This window comes from Rhinolophus sinicus, chromosome 17 (assembly GCF_057876585.1).
Source record: "Rhinolophus sinicus isolate RSI-liver-muscle chromosome 17, RSI-T2T, whole genome shotgun sequence".
Taxonomy (NCBI): domain Eukaryota; kingdom Metazoa; phylum Chordata; class Mammalia; order Chiroptera; family Rhinolophidae; genus Rhinolophus; species Rhinolophus sinicus.
Window position 1 is genome coordinate 79,504,897 of NC_142517.1, and position 19,387 is coordinate 79,524,283.

Consider the following 19,387-nt stretch of genomic DNA (forward strand, 5'->3'; position numbering starts at 1 on the left):
ATCAGTGACAACAGAATCAGAAGGCAGAGAAGATAGAAATCAAAGTCATGGAGTGAGAAAGGCAGAGTGGGCAAGGAACATCTTGAAGGCTGTGGGAAAAGGTTAGAGAATTTCAGGTTGGTTACTCTTATCAAATCACCCATTTTTGTAAGTACCAATTATTTTTGCCTGGACTTTTGAACATGGCTGCTATACCGAGCTATAAACAAAAGATGATTTGAATGGTGCCATTTAGAGTTTCGCACTATGCAACTGCTAGTGGTATCTCTGTTTCTGGAAGACATGTAAAACTGCTCTATGTTTACTGCACACTAGTTCTTCACAAGCTCTCAGAAATTCTCTATCGGGCCTTAGTAAAACTCCACTCTCAAAGAGCTGGGAAGAGAGTGACCGAGAATCTATGGAATTTCGAGGAAGAATTTTGGTCTGGAGATCCAGAGAGCCAGGATGCCATGAGATATATAGGATTGATGGTTGAAATATAAGAACCTGAAATGTAAAAAGGATTCGTCTAATAATTACTCTGTGAGTGCTTTTAATTACAGTTCTGAATACACACCACCACCACCGCTACCACCAAAGTAATTTAATCCCTTCTACTTACCATTTCTGGCATGCCATCATATCAGTGCAGAATAGGTCATGAGTGTCCTCATCTCCAGAACCACCTTGCTCAGACTCTTTTTCCAATGGAAGTTTTATTTAAACATCTTGCTGTTACAGCATTAGTGGAAGTTGTATTTATAATGCCTGATGTTATTTAATTAATAGCAACATTTAATTTCCATTCTCTTTAAAATATTTACCTGAAGCTGCCATGCTTTTTCTGCAATGGAAAACTTCCACTTGGGTCACTGACTTTAAGTTGTTATTGGTGTAAAAAAGTGATGCTACAGATTACAGACTAAACATTTCTATTTAAGGACCAGGAACTGAAGAAACTTGTCTAATCGCCTTTGGCAACTCTCTTAACCCTGTGGCTGTCAGAGGAAAATTGCTGAAATTCCATATGGTTTTCTTTTTCCTTCTAGCACCTTTCCTTGGATCATGGTACCAAGACAGGGAGAGTCATTTGAGCACCAAACCTGTTACTTGATCCCTTTTTTATTTTCTAAGAATTAAAGCAAATGTTAAATTACTGTCAAGTCCTATGTTTAAATTATGGTTTGTTTAACTTGTCATTACAGTTCAATTAAATACAACCTATGTTATCAACTATAATTTTTTGGAAACCTTTAAATATATTGGTTGACAATAACTGACCTACTTAACACATAAACCGGAGATGTGACATTTTGATAGCTCCTTAATAAACTGCTGTGACCATAATGGCATTGGAATGTTTTCTGTTTGCAAAATCCACTGTCTAAAAACATAGAATCCATTTGAAACTTACTGTTGTCGGTTTTTGGAGCATAATGATGCCTAAAAGGACTTGATGATTTTATATATATACCATTTGTTGAACAGTGAATAGTAATGTTAAGCACTGTTAAAACTACTTTCGCCAGTGCTATAATGGCAAGATGCTTGAATGACCTTCCATCAGAAGTGTATCAGGTAGTTACAGAGATGAGGAAGGTCATTGCCCATGATGGATGCCAGACAAGAGATTCAATAATGTTGAATTACATAAGTAATTTGTTCTGTTTTATTGCTGAGTCATATCCCATTGTATGGATAAGCCATAATTTATCTATTCGATTGTTGGTGGACATTTGTGTTGTTCCAAATTTGGTGCTTTGAATGTCTGCATACAAGTTTTTATTTCTCCTAGGTAAATACCTAGGCATGAAATTGATAACCTTAAGTGGTTATACCATTTAACATTCACACTCAAAATGTATGACAACTCCAGTTGTTCCAAATCCTGCCTAACACTTGGTAATCGTCTTAATTTTAGCCATTCTTATGTGTGTGGTACCTCATTATGGTTTTAGTTTGCATTTCCCTGCAGACTAATGTTGTTGACCAGGAGTTTGTATACTTTGACCTGGTGGCCAAATCCAGATGCCTATTTTTATAAATATAGTTTTATTGGAAAACAGACACATTCATTTGTTTAGATAATGTCGATAGCTGCTTTTGTGCTATAATGGCAAAGGTAAGAAGTTGTGGTAGAGAACATCAGGCCTACAAAGCCTAAAATATTTACTATTTGATATCTGATGACCCTGATGTTTGAGCATCTCTTCATGTGCTTGTTGGCTATCATATATCTCTAGTAGTGAAGAATCTATTTGAATCATTTACCCTTTTTTCTTAAATGTTTTGTCTTCTTATTGAGTAGAAAGAATTCTTTTAACAATTGTGGATACAAGTTCTTTAATTGATATATGTATTACAAATATTTTCTCCCAACCTGTAGATTGGCTTTTGTTTTCCTTAGTTATTTTCGAAGTTCAAACTTTTTAATTTGATCAATTCAGTTATCAGTTTTTAAAATCTGTGCTTCATAAGTAATATCTGAACTGAGGGGAATTGATTAAATTATTTTGATATCTTAGAAAATTTGATTTTATATAATCTAATAAGTGACTGAGCAAGTATTGAGGTCATCAGCATAAATGAAATGTGTGCAAAAAAAAAGAGAAACATACTATGAATAAGAATCTGGTTTATTCTTTTAATCCTGAAACAAATGAGTTGTTATTATTTTTATTGACATCAGTATTATTGGAAATTCTTTTACTTAATATCTTATGGAACTTAATGCTGATCTAGTTTATTTCCAAACTTGCTATTTAGAATAGTTTTAATTTCTTCATTAATGGTTCACAAAATTGAGAGCATATAAGCTAATTATTGATATTTTTTACTTTTAGAAGAGAGCTTTAGTGTCTTGTAGTTTTTCTCTTGAAGTGATTTTATCAATTTGACCAACTTCCTATCAACAGTATAGACCACATTCTGAAATATTTTGGAAAGTATAACATAACTTTCAGAGAGATTAGACATGAAAGAATTCCTCCTACTGAAGGGGTTATAATGGTAACTCCTTTCTCACAGATCCGAGACTGGATGTTCGTGGTAGTTTAGCTGGTTTAACTGTCATGTGTTTGTGCTATATGTCTGCAGAGCTTATTGAAACTGACCACAGCAACTCAGAATTCTGGGGTCAACATGAAATATCTGCTCAGAAGTTATGCCTATAGCAACAGCAACCAGCCTTCTCGGGTTGACCCAGAGAAGTCTATGAACTTATAGTGTCTACCTTTTGTCTGGTTTTCGAACTTAACTACATTCCTCACTGTTTTAAATACCATAGGGCATATATTTACTTTTGAAAATTAAAAAGGAGATTAATTCTAAATTCGTTTTGAAAGACATTGTTTTTCTTATAGAATTTCACAACACCCTTTGAGATATTTAGAGATACCCTAGGGTGTTGCAAACAGAGGATTAGAAACAATTGTCATAGATCCAAGAATCTACTTTGCCAAAATGCAATCTTTTTTTTCAGCCACCCTAGTGTTGCTTCCCTGAAATGTTAACATTCTTTATTCTCTCACTCTTGATTGGCATATACTTTGTTTCTCATAAAGGATACAATAAATGTTCTTCCAGTACTCATGTTTCTCTGTACTCCTGGGGTTTTCTGGGTGACATGTATGCCATTTTACTTATAAATGTTTTCCTAGTTAAGCTTGTATCTTATTGTATTATTTTCCTGTAATTTCTAAGTTATTCCCCTGAGGCCTTCATACTAACTGTTGAAAGATAACTGTCATTACATGACTAGTGTTCCAAACCATTAAACCAGAATTACTTAGAGTGAAGATAAATTTATCAAACATTAAACTTATTGTAGAATGCACAGATATACTCATAAAATATTGGGGAAATTGTCCAAGAGTGTAAAGTTTAATGCTACTCTAAATATTCATTTGAAGGACAAGTTTACAAACTTTTTCAGACTGAAAGGACAAAGTTGCTTCAGCTTTTTGAATAGGGTAATAACTGGATGAACAAAGGGGTGGAGAGAAGCAAACCAAAAGATAGAGGGAAACATACTGGGTGACAATTGAGCATAGGTGTAAGGCCAGGGTCTAGTACGCACTGCAGAACATGAGATGATACTGATCAAAAACAAATAGGATATGTTGAGAAGCAAAAGAGAAAATGTAATGTATGGCAAGATAATGAAGGAATTTGAGTGTCTAGTTCCAAATAAGGGACTGGGATGATAATCTCAGTATTAAGTTTACGGTGCTATTTTGAGGTAAGATTTATCTGTGTGTTTCTCTTTTTCGGGACTTTTTTAAAGTTTAGCTCTAGAAAATAGTATGAGTTGGAATTTTGAATAAAATAGGGAAGCTAACTGCCAATTCATTTGAAAAGTCACACGATGTTGATGTATCTTTTGACATAGATTATTAGCAAAAAGGAGAAAGACGGAGTCACGAAAATTCCTCTGCAGAGAAGTTCCACTTCTGTTGGTCAGTGATTCTGTTTACAAACTGTCTTCTTCTCAATTGGTGTCGCCATCCTTTCTGCTTTCCAAGGGGAGGATAATATGGTACATCAGGCCAAAAGCTGCAAGCAAAGGTCTAATGTGCTGATGCTGTGACTTGGCTCTTAGCCAAACATGCATGCAGCCTAAGTATTAAGATCCCTTAATTTCTTCTTCCCAACAAGGTATTGGAAACTGGCTAGCTGTGTTTTGATTTATCGTAAGATAACTCTAGGGTTAACATAACTTAGAAGGGAAATAATTGGCTTGGAAAAAATCTGTTATAATCTGAAGTATAAATCACGTCATCAAAATCTAACAAAATTAGGACAAAACATCAGCAGTTAGCATCAACTTGAATGTTATGCTCAGGGGGTTGGCCACTTCTTACTCTATTGGGTAGGTATTGACAAAGTCCTCAATCAAAACTGTAGAAGTCCAGCCTAGTGAGAACCCAAGATCCAGCTTTGACCCTGCACTTAACTTGCAGAGTGATGGGGTTGTAGATACCCTCACTTTAGCTGTTTGTGCTATGAGAAAATTGGACTAGATGAACTGGACTAGTTAAGTCTTCCTCAGACTTTGGATAAGCCACCCCAATATATCTGAGTTTCAATTTTGCCACAAGAATAGGCATAGCAATCAGAATCAAGAAGTTCACAGAATTTCCACAGGGATATGAAAGACAGTTTGGGGAATATAATCAATAATGTTGTAAAGATTTTGTAGGGTGTCAGATGGGCACTTGTCTCATTAGGGAGATGACTTCATGGACGGTGTGGATGCCTGACCACTGTGCTGTACACCTGAAGCTGAAGCTGAATAATAATGAATGTCAACTATCATTTAACGCATCTATAGTCATGGGATATGGAGTACAGCATAGGGAATGGAGTCAATAAAGTTGGAACAGCTACGTATAATGTCAGAGGGGTAGTAGGTTGGGGGAGGGGAGTTATCACTTTGTGAAGAGTATAAATGTCTATTACATTGTTTTGTACACTTGAAACTAATAATAAAAAAAGAAGTTCATAGAAATTACATGAAATTCTTGGGAAATACAAATATGCACATATCTAGAAATACTAGCACTGGCTGCTGAGGTAAAAGAGTAAAACCTGGTATCCAGGGAGGGGCTGTTTTTGTTTTTTCAAAGGCCCAATGAAAATCATTTATGTAGTTATACTGAGGTGGTGCAGGCTGATTTTGCCTGGAACAGTATTAATTTAATATGATGACTTTGCAAAGCCCATGTTGTTCAGAGGTACTGACTGGTACATACACAAGATAAGTCTGATGAATGAGAAATAGACTGTGAATTATTAAGTTGGTAAATGCAAACTTCCCAATAGGTAAAATGTTTTAAAACTGTGAAATCCCTGTGGAATAAAGAAAAAAAGCAATTAAAGTTCACAGTCTCTTATCTAAAACTCTTAGTGGGACATGTTTCAAAATTCAGAAAATATTTGGATTTTAGAAATGTACTAGTATGCATAGATCGTATAGGAAGTAACCTCTTCAGTGGGGTCTTGACCAGGACCCCTTAATTAAATATATTAATATGTCTATTATTAAACATGTGAATAGTCACACTGACTATTCAGTAAGATTATGAAAGACTAAGTGGCCTCGTGATGGTCCAGATCCGGTTTTGTTACCAAATTAGTCTGATATCAATTTACAAAAACCTTACAAACCATTCTGGATTTCTGAATTGTGTCTAAAGGATTATGAATGGACCTGATTAAGTAACCAGTTGAGTAATTACTATGTGCCAGTTTTGAGATAGTGCTATTTGCACTAATCTTTATAAACATCCTGTCAAAGTAAACAAAGATAATTGTTTTCCATTATCCATAATTTATAAGTCAGGAAAAGAAGTCTCAAGCCTGTTCAGTGAGTAGCCAGAGGCTACACTCGTAAGCATGTGGCAGAACTGGAGTTTGAACTTCACTCCTTCTGGCCCCAAAGAGAAAGGTCAATGTTACTGCCTCACTGGTTATTAGTCAAGACCTCTGGTTATTGTGATTATCTGCCCCTATTGCCTGCATAGATTTTTTTTTTTTTTAAGCCTAAAAAATTTAATTGTTTGTCTCCTCACCCTGTACAATCTCTCTGAGAAAATTCATCCAATTATCATTTAGAAATTAAAGACATCAGGATGGGTCTGTAGCCCATTCCTTAGCATCACACTTAGATATTCAATTTACTGTTGGGTATCTCTGTGTCACTGTTTCACTGACCCTGTGAGCAACTAATAGAACTAAACATCTTTCCTTTCAACCCTTCTCCTCCTTCAAAATTCCCTATTCTACCATCTCAGTTATCCCTAAGCTGAAACCCTCCCATTTGCATCCCTTTCCAGCTCTATTAACCACTAAGTTCTGTACAGCCAAAAAGCACAACAGAGGAGGCTGAGGGTTTTCAAAGTGCTGTAATTCAGTTTACCAATTGCATATGTTTTTGCTGTTCCCAAACAGTATGCATAAAATGAAGGTCCTGACCAATCGTGGATAAATAGCCTTAAGTCCCATCTACCTCTGAATGACAAATTATCAAATACTAAATCCTATGATTTTACATGGTATTCTAGATTGCGTTATTAAGTCTGCTTTCTGTGACCTCAAAGTTACCTGTATTTTAGCGATTTGGGTGGGTGTGTTGTGATATTGAATAACTGAGCAGATAACTTGTTTTCCAATACAACTAACCTTCACCGCTCAATCATCCTGGAATACTAATAAGGTAAAGTAACAACTACCTATTTTTTTCTTTTCCATATTTAGGTAAAAAGCCAAGCTTGAAAGTCCACATCAATACCACAAGTGATTCCATTCTCTTGAAGTTTCTGCGTCCAAATCCGAACGTAAAACTGGAAGGTTTTCTCCTGGGATATGGCAGCAACTTATCACCAAACCAGTACTTCCCTCTTCCGGCAGAAGGGAAATACACCGAGGCTGTAGTCGGTAAGATGTTTGGCTTTCAGGCATGGAGAGAAGAGAGGTAAAAGGTAATGGGTATTGAATAATTCATAAATGTTGAAGGCAAGCACCCTTTCTTCTACATCCTCCACCAAATCAAATGCCAGAATTACAAATCATCTTCATAATAGTCATTACACATAGCACAATACCTCCCATCAAAAAATATGTAATGCATATTCTGCATGTTCTACAGAGATAATAAATTTATTGCAATTATACCTATAATTCCTGGCCTCATAACTTGATTTGCATAGGGAAAAAATAAGCTAAAATGTCTGGTTTAAATTTCTGTAATATAGCTTCTTTATATGGATTAATTTTTTTTCTGGTGTCTTTATTGTCTTCTGGTGAAAAATAACAACTATGGCTTTCTGGGTGTCTCTTCATGAGAAGCTACCTTTAAAAAGAAAATGGATTACAGTTTTTAAAATGCAGAGTATTTTAGACAAAAAGATTAAAGTTTTTATATGTATTATAAAGTTTTACATTTTATTTAAAATGTTTTAATCACATTAAAATGTAATTGGAGGATATGGGCAACTTTATGTTCAGAAAAAATTTTGTGAATAAGACCTTTATAAGAATAACATTTTTGAAAAAGAGATAATCTATTATGAACATTTTCAAAGGCTTTCTGAATGGCCTGAAATTTATATTTGCCCCACTGATAGGACTATTGCTAAAGAGCCTTTCTATGAACTTCCGATATTTAACCCTGTAACTTAAACTATTGTAGATCAGTTCTGGCAGTTATGCACACATGCAGGGAATGTTGAAGATGAATCTGTTTTGTACTGAAGCCCCTTGTTCCTTATAGAGAAGTCTCTGTTGTACTTTAAAACCGAGCAACACAGTAACATTGTTAATTACTATATTTTTATTTATTCATTTTTTTAAAGATTTTGTTGGGAAAGGGGAACAGTGTATACTTCCAGGGCTTTTCCAAGTTGTTGTTCTTTCAATCTTAGTTGTGGAGGGCGCAGCTCAGCTCCAGGTCCAGTTGCCATTGTTAATTGCAGGGGCGCAGCCCACCATCCGTTGCGGGAGTCGAGGAATCAAACCCACAACCTTGTGGTTGAGAGCCCACTGGCCCATGTAGGAATCGAATTAGCAACCTTCGGAGTTAGGAGCACAGAGCTACAACTGCCTGAGCCAACGGGCCGGCCCCTTAATTACTTTAAAGCAAACAAATTACAGTTACCAAAAATTTGGGGGAATCAGGCACTTTTGACAAATATAACACCACTAACTTTGACCATATAAGACATAAGGAATTTGAAATCCGGCAAATATTCTGCCACGAAATTCACTCTTTACTATAAAAAGTGACTGGAAGCTGTATACTTAACTCCACACAAATAGAAATATATCTAGATCTACTGCTCTTTTACTTATTGATCATTACAAGTAATGTTTTATTTGTGATAGTTTTTTTATTATTAGTTACAGATTTAAAAAACAACATTAGCTATTTACACACCTCACAAAATGATAACCCCAACAAGAATACTACCCGTCTGACACTGTACATAGTTATTACAATACCATTGACTATATTTCCTATGCTATACTTTACATCCTGTAACTATATGTGTATATATAAAATATATATATATAAAGTATATATAAAGTATATATATATATATATATATATATATATATATATATATATATATATATACTTTACAGGATGTAAAGTATAGCATAGGGAATATAGTCAATGGTATTAAATATGTGTGTATATATATTCATACTATTTTCCATAGTAGCTGCACTGATTTGCAATCCCACCAATAGTGCACATCCTGTCCAACACTTGTTTGTTGATTTATTGATGATGGTTATTCTGACAGTTGTGAGGTGGTATCTCATTGTGGTTTTTATTTGCATTTCTCTGATGATTAGTGATGTTGAGCATCTTTTCGTATGTCTGTATGTTCTCTTTGGAGAAATGTCTATTCAGGTCCTCTGCCCATTTTTTAATGTTCTTTTGGTGTTTAGTTCTATGAGGTTTTTTTTGTTTTTTTTGTTATTATTATAAATTTTGGATATTGGCTCCTTATCAGATATATCATTGGCAAAAATCTTCTCCTATTCAGTAGGATATCTTTTTGTTTTTATATGGTTTCCTTTGCTGTCCAAAACCTTTTTAGTTTGATGTACTCTCATTTGTTTATTTTTTCTTCTGTTTACCTTGCCCAAAGAGATATATCAGTAAAAATATTATTAAGGGAAATGTCTGAAAGTTTACTTCCTCTATTTTCTTCTAGGAGTTTATGGTTTCAGGTGTTACATTGAAGTCTTTAATCCATTTTGAGTTTATTCTGTTATATGCCCTAGGAAGGTGGTCCAATTTCATTTCTTTGCGTTGTGTCCAATTTCCTCAGCACCATTTATTAAATGGACTGTCTTTACCCCAATGCAAAATCTTGCTTCCTTTGTCACAGATTAACTGACCATTTAGGCATAGATTTATTTCCGGGCTTTCTATTATGTTCCATTGATCTATGTGTCTGTTTTTATGCCAATACCATGTTGTTTTAATTACTATAGCCCTGCAGTATAATTTGCTATCAGGTAGCATGATACCTCCAGCTTTATTCTTATTCCTCGGGATTGTCATGGCTATTCGGGGTTTTTTATAGCTCCATATAAATTTTAGGATTATTTGTTCTAGTTCTGTAAAAAAAAATTGCCATTAGTATATAGGTAGGGATTGCATTGAATCTATAGATTGCTTTGGGTAGTATGGACATTTTAAGTATATTAATTCTTTCTATCCCTGAGCACGGTATATGCTTCCATTTATTTTTTATGTAGTTTTTTGGTGCAATTGTGAATGGACTTGTTTTCTTAATTTTTCTTCTGATAGTTCATTATAGATGTATCAAAATGCAACCAATTTCTAAATATTAATTTTGTACCTTGTTACTTTATTAAATTCATTTATCAGTTCTAATAGTTTGTTTTTTTGGTGGAGTCTTTGAGGTTCTCTCTGTATAGAATTATGTCAATTGCAAATAATGACAGTTTTACTTCTTCCTTTCCCATTTGGATGCCTTTTATTATTATTATTGTTGTTTTTTTCTTGTCTGATTGCTGTGGCTAGGACTTCCAGCACTATGTTGAATAAAAGTGTGACAGTCCTTGTGTTGTTCCTGATCTTAAGGAGAATGCTTTTAGTTTTTCCCCACTGAGTACATTATCTATGAGTTTGTCATATATGACCTTTATTATGTTGAGATATATTTCCTCTATTCCTACTTTGCTGAGAGTTTTTGTCATAAATGGATGCTGGGTTTTGCCAAATGCTTTTTCTGTATCATCTGATATAACCATATAATTTTTATTTTTCATTGTGTTTATGAGATGTATAGGTTGGTGTGATGAACCAACCTTGCATACCAGGAATGAATCCCACTCAGTTGTGGTGTATGATCTTTTTAATGTATTGCTGAGTAGTGTTTGCTATTATTTTGTTAAGGATTTTTGCATCTGTTCATTAGGGATATCTGTGTACAGTTTTCTTTTTTTTTGTAATGTCTTTGTATGGTTTTTGAATCAGGGTAATGTGGCCTTGTAGAATGAGGTTGGGAGCCTTTCCTCCTCTTGAATTTTTGGGAGTTTGAGAAGAATAGGTGTTAATTTTTTTTTTTTTTAGTGTATGGTAAAATTCACCTGTGAAGCCATCTGGCCCACGACTTTTGTTTGTTGGAAGCTTGTTTATTTATTAATTGGATTTCATTAGTAGTAATCAATCTGTTCAGATTTTCTGTTTTTTCTTGATTCAGCCTTGGTAGATTGTATGCTTCTAGGAATTTATCCAGTTCTTCCATTCTTCCATTGTCCAATTTATTGTCATACAGTTGCTTGTAGTATTTTCTTAATTATTTTCATATTTCTGTGATGTCTGTTGTCACTTCTCCACTTTAATTTCCAATTTTATTTATTTGGATCTTCTCTCTTTTTTTCTTAATGAGTCTAGTTAAAGGTGTGCCAATTTTGTGTATCTTTACAATGAGCCAGCTCTTGATTTCATTAATCTTTTGTATTGCTTCTTTAGTCTCTATTTCATTTATTTTTGCTCTCATCTTTATTACTTCCTGCCTTGTATTCACTTTGGGCTTTGTTTGCTGTTCTTTTTCCAGTTCCCTTAGGTGTAATGCTAGACTGTTTATTTGAGAATTTTCTTATTTCTTTAAGTAGGCCTGTATTGCAGTGAATTTCCCTCTTAAGACTTTGCTTGCTGTGTCTCATAGATTTGGGGTCGTTGTGTTTTCATTTTTATTTGTCTCACGTTATCTTTTGATTTTTTCCTAGATCTCATTGTTGATGCATCCATTATTTAGTAGCATGTTATTCAGCCTCCACGTTTTTGTGTGTTTTTCAGTTTTGTTCTTGTAATGGATTTCTAGTTTCATACCATTATAGTCAGAGAAGATGCTTGATGTGATTTTGTCTTCTTAAATTTATTGAAATCTGTTTTGTGGCCTGACATGTAGTCTATCTTGGAAAATGTTCCATGTGTACTTGAAAAGAATGTACATTCTACTGCTTTGAAGTGAAATCTCTAAAAATATCAATTAAATCCCTCTGATCTAGTTTTTCATTTAAGGCTGCTAATTTCGTGTTGATTTTCTGTCTGGAAGATCTCTCCATTGGTGTCAGTGGAGTGTTGAAGTTCCCTACTATGTTTGTATTACTGTTGACCTTTGCCTTTATGTCGGTCAGTATTTGTTTTATATATTTAGGTGCTCCTATGTTGGGTGCATAAATGTTTACTAGGATTATGTACTCTTGTTGGATTCATCCCTTTATTATTATGTAATGTCCTTTTTTTGTCTCTTATTATAGTCTTTGTTTTAAAGTCTATTTATCCGATATAAGTATTGTTACCCCAGGTTTTTTCTTGTTTCGAATTGCATGAAATATCTTTTTCCATTCCTTTACTTTCAATCTACGTATGTCTCTCGATCTGAGGAGGGTCTCTTGTAGACAGCATATGCATAGGTCTTGTTTTCTTATCCATTCAGCTACCCTATGTCTTTTGATTGGAGCATTTAATCCATTTATATTTAAAGTGATTATTGATAGGTACATAGTTATTGCCATTTTATTATTCATATGTTTTATTTTCATTTGTTTGTTTGTTTTCCTCTACTTAAAGAAGTCCTTTCAACATTTCTTGTAATACTGGCTTGGAGGTAATGAATTCCTTTAGCTTTTTGTTTTTCTAGGAAGCTCTTTATTTCTCCTTCAACTTTAAATGAAAGCCTTGCTGGGTAGAGTAGTCCTAGTTGTAGTGCCTTGCTTCTCATTAGTTTGAATATTTCCTGCCCCTCCCTCCTGGCCCACAAAGTTTCTGTTGAGAAATCAACTGACAATCTTATGGGAGCTCCCTTGTAAGTAGCTAGTTGTTTTTCTCTTGTTGCTTTTAGGATTCTCCTTTGTGTTTAACTGTTCCCATTCTAATTATAATGTGTCTTGGTGTGGGCCTGTTTGGATTCATCTTATTTGGAACTCTCTGTACTTCCTGGGCTTGTATGTCTGTTTCCTTCACCAGGTTAGGAAAGTTTTCAGTCATTATTTCTTTAAATACATTCTTGATCTCTTGCTCCCTTACTTCTTCTTCTGATATTTTGATGATGTGAATGTTGCTATACTTGATGTTGTCCCAAAGGTCCCTTAAACTATCTTAGTTTTTTCACTATTTTTTTTCCTTTTGTTGTTGCCATTGGGTATTTTCTGCTAACTTGTCTTCCAAGTCATTGATTCAGTCCTCTACTTCATATAATCTGCTGTTTATTCTGTCTAGTGTATTCTTCATTTCCATTATTGTATTCTTTATTTCTGACTGGTTCTATTTTATGGTTTCTTTGTCCTTCTTTATGCTTGCTATCTCTTTGTTGAAATTCTCACTAAGTTCCTTAAGCATTCTTGTAATCAGTGTTTTAAACTCTGTCTCTGTAGGCTGGTTACCTCTATTTCATTTATTTCTATTTCTACAGGTTTCTCTTGTTCTTTTATTTGGGACATGTTTCTTTGTTTCATTTTGGCTGCCTTTCTGTGTTTGCTTCTATGTATTAGGTAGATTTCCTATGTCTCTTAATCTTTGCTGGGTGTCCTTATGTAGTATGTGTCCTGTGTTATCCCCCTGCAGTCTCCTTAATGACCTGTGCATGTGTTCCAGGAATGTCCTTTGTGTGTGTTGTGTGAATTCTCCTGTTGTTCTTGAGCCTTGATTGCTTCAGGCAAATCAGTAGGTGTGACAGGCTTACTGACTAAAGGTTGACTATACCCACAATGTATGAGCTGCTGTGCGTGGGGTAACCCCTCAGAAGGGGATTGACCCCAGCAGGTTTTTGTTGTTGTTAGACCATGCTTTGGGTTTGCCTCTTATAGGGCTAGCCATGTAGTGCTTTAGTGTGGTCTGAGGCCAGCCTCTGGGTGTGTTGTTTCTGGTGTCTCTTGGGAGGGGATCATATGCATGCCAATTTCAGTCTTACCTGTGACTGGCCTGGGGCAACTTGGTAGGAGCTACAAAGCTACATGTGGTTAGTTGCTGCCTGTGTTGGACCTGGAGGCATGTGGGGGTAGCCTTGCTGTGAACTGAGGCCTGAGGCCAGCTACTACCAGTATTGGACCTGTGACAGCTTATCAAAAATCCCACAGCTCCTTAGGCCTGTTTCTACCTGCTGGCAGTCCATAAAGCTCAGCTGTTGAAAGAGCCTCCTTAGGTACATGGGCCAGTTTGGTTGAGCCAGTGTTGACAGTGCACTTAGTGATGCAGCTCTAGCTGGGTGGGGCGGCATCCCAGGAAGTCATGAGTCGTGGTTGGTGGTTTTTACAGGGTTAATGAAGATTCAGTTCTTGCTCCAAGGCCAGGCCTGTAACCACTTTGCAATATACCCTGAGAACACTGATCGCCTCACACCCATCAGCTACCCAAGAGAGGCTGCGGCTCAAGTTGTGGTTCACTACCCACCACCAAAAGTCTCTGGGCAGCTGTGGGCCACCCATTGCTGTAAAAGTCTTCTGTAGCTTGTTTGGAAGGAGCTGACTACCCAGGAGATGAGATTGCCATCAGCGTTGCTGCACTAGTTGGGCAGGGTGGGGTTCCTGAGACTTATGGGGTGTGGTTGGTGGTTTTTACAAAGTTAATACCAGTTCAGGTCTTGCACTGGTTCTGGGCCTGTGACCACTTTGCAAAAATGCTGTGAGGACACTGTGGCCCATTACCACTCACTTCAGATCCACAGGTCCCCAAGAGCTGCCTAAGAGTGACTGCGGTATAGCTTGTGGCTCACTGCCCACCCCCCAAAATTCTCTAGACTGCAACGGGCATTCCACTGCTATAAAAGGCTTCCACAGTTTGTGGGGTAGGGCCAGTGCTCAATAGCTGAGAGTGCCCCTGGCAATATAGTACTAGCTGGGCAGTGACCCAGGGTGTCACCAAGGTGATACGCATACACGGATTTTACTAGACCCTTGCAGTCTCAGATTTGGCCCTTTGGGAGAGGGTTCAACATAGAAAAGATGGTGCCCTCTTGTAGGTTACATGTGAGGCAGGCTCCACATAGGGACAGTGGCTCCTGTCCCTCCAGCTCTCGCTTCCAAGCCACACAACTCGCTTCCAAGTCTTTCCTGATATGTCTCTGGCGCCTCTTGAGATGCTGCCCCTCCACTGGAAACCAGGTGAATGTTTGCAGGTGAGTGAGTCTGTGTGTGGTTCCTAAGATGGCATCTGGCTTTCTAGCTGCCTTCTGTCTCACTAGGTCATACAGAGTCCTCACTGATTTTCACTGCCAGATGTTGTGGGAACTCCTCTTCTGTGGGGTGCCCAGTGTGAGGTTTGGACCCCTCACTCTTCCAGGGGTACCTCCACCACTGAGGTCTCCTTCCTGGTGTTCAACCTCTATCTGTGGGTTTGGGGTCAGCCTGTTTCATGTCCCCACCCCTCCTACCAGTCTCTATGTGGCCTCTTCTTTATGTCCTTAGTTATAAGCGTTCTGTTTAACTAGTCTTCAGATGATTGTTGAAGTTGATTGTTCTATAATTTATTTGTAATTTTGGTGTGGTCCTGGGAGGCAGTAGACATAGCATTTACCTAATCATCCATCTTGGACCTTCTCCTCTCTGTGATAGTTTTTCTCCTTGGTTATGTAATTGAGAATTTGGTCAATTGTAAACTTCCTTTCCATGTGAGCTCAAAGGCATTCAATCTTAAAATTATAGAAATCAGATTGCTAATGAGAAATATGTGCAGAAAGCTAAAGAAAATTTCTAGCACAAATATACCAACGTTTCACTACTTCAATGATAAGGGATAATCAAATGAGTTAGGTATCCTTTCATTTATTTATTACTGTTTTCATTCTTTAAAAATTTTTATTATGGAAAAGTCCAAACACATAAGGAGAGAGAATATTATGATTCTCATTTCTCATCATGCAACTTGAATACGTATCACTGTTTTGCTAATCTTGTTCCATATATTCTTCACACACACTATTTTTTACTTGTGTATCTTAAAGCATAATTGGATATCATATTTTTAAATCTGTGAACATTTCAGTATGCATCTCTAACAGATAAATATTTTTAATAATGCCATGTCTTTATCACATTATAGCAATATTTCAATAATATTATTTTATACCTAGCCCATATTTAAATTTCTCTGGTGATCTTAAAATGCCTTCTTAGAGTTGTTTCTTTTTTGAATCAGGATCCAAACAAGGTCTACATGTTAAATTTGGCTGTTATGTTTCTTAAATCTCTTTTATTCTACAACAATCCTCTTTCTCTTCCCATTTTAAATGTCAATGATGTGTGGAGAAATTGGGTTATACATCCTGGTCCATATTCTGTATTTAATTGGTTGCTTCCATTCTGCATTTTTTTAAATTTATTTTTTAAATTTATTGGGGTGACAATTGTTAGTAAAATTACATAGATTTCAGGTGTACAGTTCTGTATTACATCATCTATAAATCCCATTGTGTGTTCACCACACAGAGTCAGTTCTCCTTCCATCACCATATATTTGATCCATTCTGTATTTCTTAACTGGCTCCTCTATCCCTGTATTTCCTGTGAAAAGATATTTAGGATTGGAGGACATATTAGGTTTGGCTTCAGCTTTTGAGGACAAGTAATACTTTATAAGTGGTGCTGTATATTTTCTAACACCTCACAATAGAGATACACGATGATTGGTATTGTACTTAGTGATGTTAAAACTGTTTGGTTTAGGTGGTCTCAGTCTGATCTCTAAATTATAAAATTCACCATCAAATTTTCACTTAATGATTTAGCATCTATTGGTGCTCATTGCCTAGATTCATTATTTTATGCTGAGGTTGTAAAGTGGCAATTTTACATTTTAGACATATTCTAGATAGACTGTATAATAATTCTATTATTTTTCTGCATTTTTAACTGAAATTCTACAATTAAGAATTTTCTCTCATTTACTTTACTTTTCTTACAAAGTGTTTTAGGAAAGGCAGGATAAATGCTTGTTGCAATACATTGGTGTCCTGCTAATCTCCATGTTGACCAATGATACCGTTTGTTTTATGATCAATAAAGATGCATTGATTTTTACATATTTAATGGGTTTTAATAAATATATTACTTATCCAGCTTTTATGATTCTTCTCATGGTCTAGCTTGAATGTGATTGGTTGACCTTGGTTCACTATTAGATTGTGAACTTGAAGTCTCGTATGTCTTATTCTATGGTTATTCAGAGTAGAATGGTTTACAGTGAGTAGATAGGCAATAACTATGTATTTGTGTCACTGAATTGAACAGACTCAAGTCTGTGTAAAATATTTAGGCTGAAGGAGGCCATGAGAGATTGTGTAATCTAGGCCCTTGTCATCAGACAAATCTAGGCCATCCAAAGTAGATAAAATAGATGACTGTGTATCTTAAAGATCTCTAGGGGCAGAATCCCTTCTCCTGGAAGCCATTTCCAAATGTCTTTTTAAAACTCTCACCTTATCCTTTAGATCAATATGTTCTTTTCATGAATCTCTTTCTCTTCTAGTAGTATTCTAGTGGAAGGGAAAAAAACACTCCTCTTACAAATTTCCTTTCCCACCTTTCTATATGCCAAGGATCCGTATGTTTCTACTTTTATTACTTCAAACTGGACTTGCATTTCCAGGTTAAATGTTAAATGTTATTCTTCGGTTGTTCAAATTGATTATTTGTAGTCTTTCTTAATGATTGCATTTGTAGTAATTGCGTCTAATTGATTAGCAGCTATCTATTAGTTTTCTATTGTTTCTCTAATAAATTACCAAACTTGGTGGCTTAAAACATCGCAAATATATTACCTTACAGATCTTTAAATCAGTGGTCCAACATGGGTCTCATGGGTGAAAATCAAGGAGCACGCAGGGCTGCATTTCCTCTAGAGGCTCTGAGGGGAGAATCTCTCCTTGCTTTTTCCAGCATTCCTCTTCTACCTTCAAAGCCAACAACAGTGGGTCAAGCACTTATTCTACTACATCATTCTGATCTCTTGTGCCTCCCTCTTTTACTTTTAAAGAATTTTTGTGATTAAATTGAGCCCATCTGGACAATCCAGGCTGTTCTCCCTGTTTAAAAGTCAGCTGATTAATAACCTTAATTCCATCTGCAACCTTAATTCTCCTTTCATATAACCTAATGTATTCACAGGTTCTGGGGATTAGGATGTGGGCAATTTGAGGGGCATTATTCTGCCTGCCACAAACTGTATGTTTGAAATTAGTGCCTTTTGTCTATTCCCTTTCTGCCACCAGTTTACTGTATGATCATTCTCAATTCTGTTCATCTGTAACATGGTAATAAAGTCTATTTTTTACAGATGTGCTGTGGGCACATTAGTGAATTCATGGTCAAAAGTGATGAGTTGAAATCCCTTTAGTGCAATGTGCTGTAAAAAAGCAAAGAATTTTTGTTTCTTTATGGAAAAAAAGCATCACTTACAGTCCCTCCTCTTACTTTCTTCTGTAATAGAATAGTACTATTTATTCAGTTGCACTGAACTATACCCAAATATAGTAACTTACTTTCATTTTCGAAGCAATTATAAAGTGCCACATCATCTAACACATTTTAATGCTTTGATGTGTTTAAAAGATCCCACCATTGAAATGAGAAGCTGTTGACCATTAAGAAATATCCAAGTTAACATTTAGTGATCTATGGACTGACTAATACTTCTACTAAATAATCATTTATAAGTATCTAACAAGTATTGACAGAAGCATTTCCAAAAGTCACATACTGGTCTTACAAGTAAAATTAAAAAACATAAAATATTCCTGTTTGCTAGTTTTGAAAATAAGATTTGTATTAAACATCTGTAAAAAGAAATTACTAATGTAAAATCTTCTACTAAAATTTCAGTAGATGAATTGGAGCAGTAGAAAAAGTATAGTATTTTCCCAAGTGGCTAATAAATATTAATGGCTGTGAGAATCTTGCAATGATGTGATAAAACATGATTCACATATAATAGATCTGCTAGGTTCCTGTATCCTTTTTTTACCCACATTATGAATGTTCTCATTTCTGGTTTATACATCCAGGTTTTGCTTTTATGTGCAGCTGTTGGTAATTTTGCAAATATCCAATGAAATAAAAAATGAGAATTTTTTACTTTGAATTTTTATAGTCATATTTTATGATGTTCTCTTGACACCGGAAAATACTTTAATCGATATCACCTGGGAAGGAAAGCATTACATTCAATCAATTGTATGTAGTGCCAGTTAAGAGTTATTTTGGTGTCTTTACTGCAAGAAAAGCTTAAATTAAAAAAAAAAAAAGAATCATATATATTTATCACTACCATGAATTCTGACTAAAGAATGTGTCTTCCAACCAGGTGTTAGGACTCCAAAAGGATTGAAGATTTATTAACTCTAATGTTCTCACAGCTACTGAC

At 35.6% G+C, this 19,387-nt stretch overlaps 1 protein-coding gene across 50 annotated transcripts in view; it reads left to right on the top strand.

The window, feature by feature from the left end:
- Window positions 1-19,387, top strand: part of ABI3BP (ABI family member 3 binding protein) — a 259,305-nt gene that overhangs the window by 56,783 nt on the left and 183,135 nt on the right. For all 50 annotated transcript variants that reach the window (XM_088793875.1, XM_074332670.2, XM_088793881.1 and 47 more), the window contains exon 2: window positions 7,240-7,419. In XM_088793875.1, coding sequence (XP_088650001.1) covers window positions 7,240-7,419 — 180 coding nt within the window. The remainder of the gene's footprint in view (window positions 1-7,239; window positions 7,420-19,387) is intronic.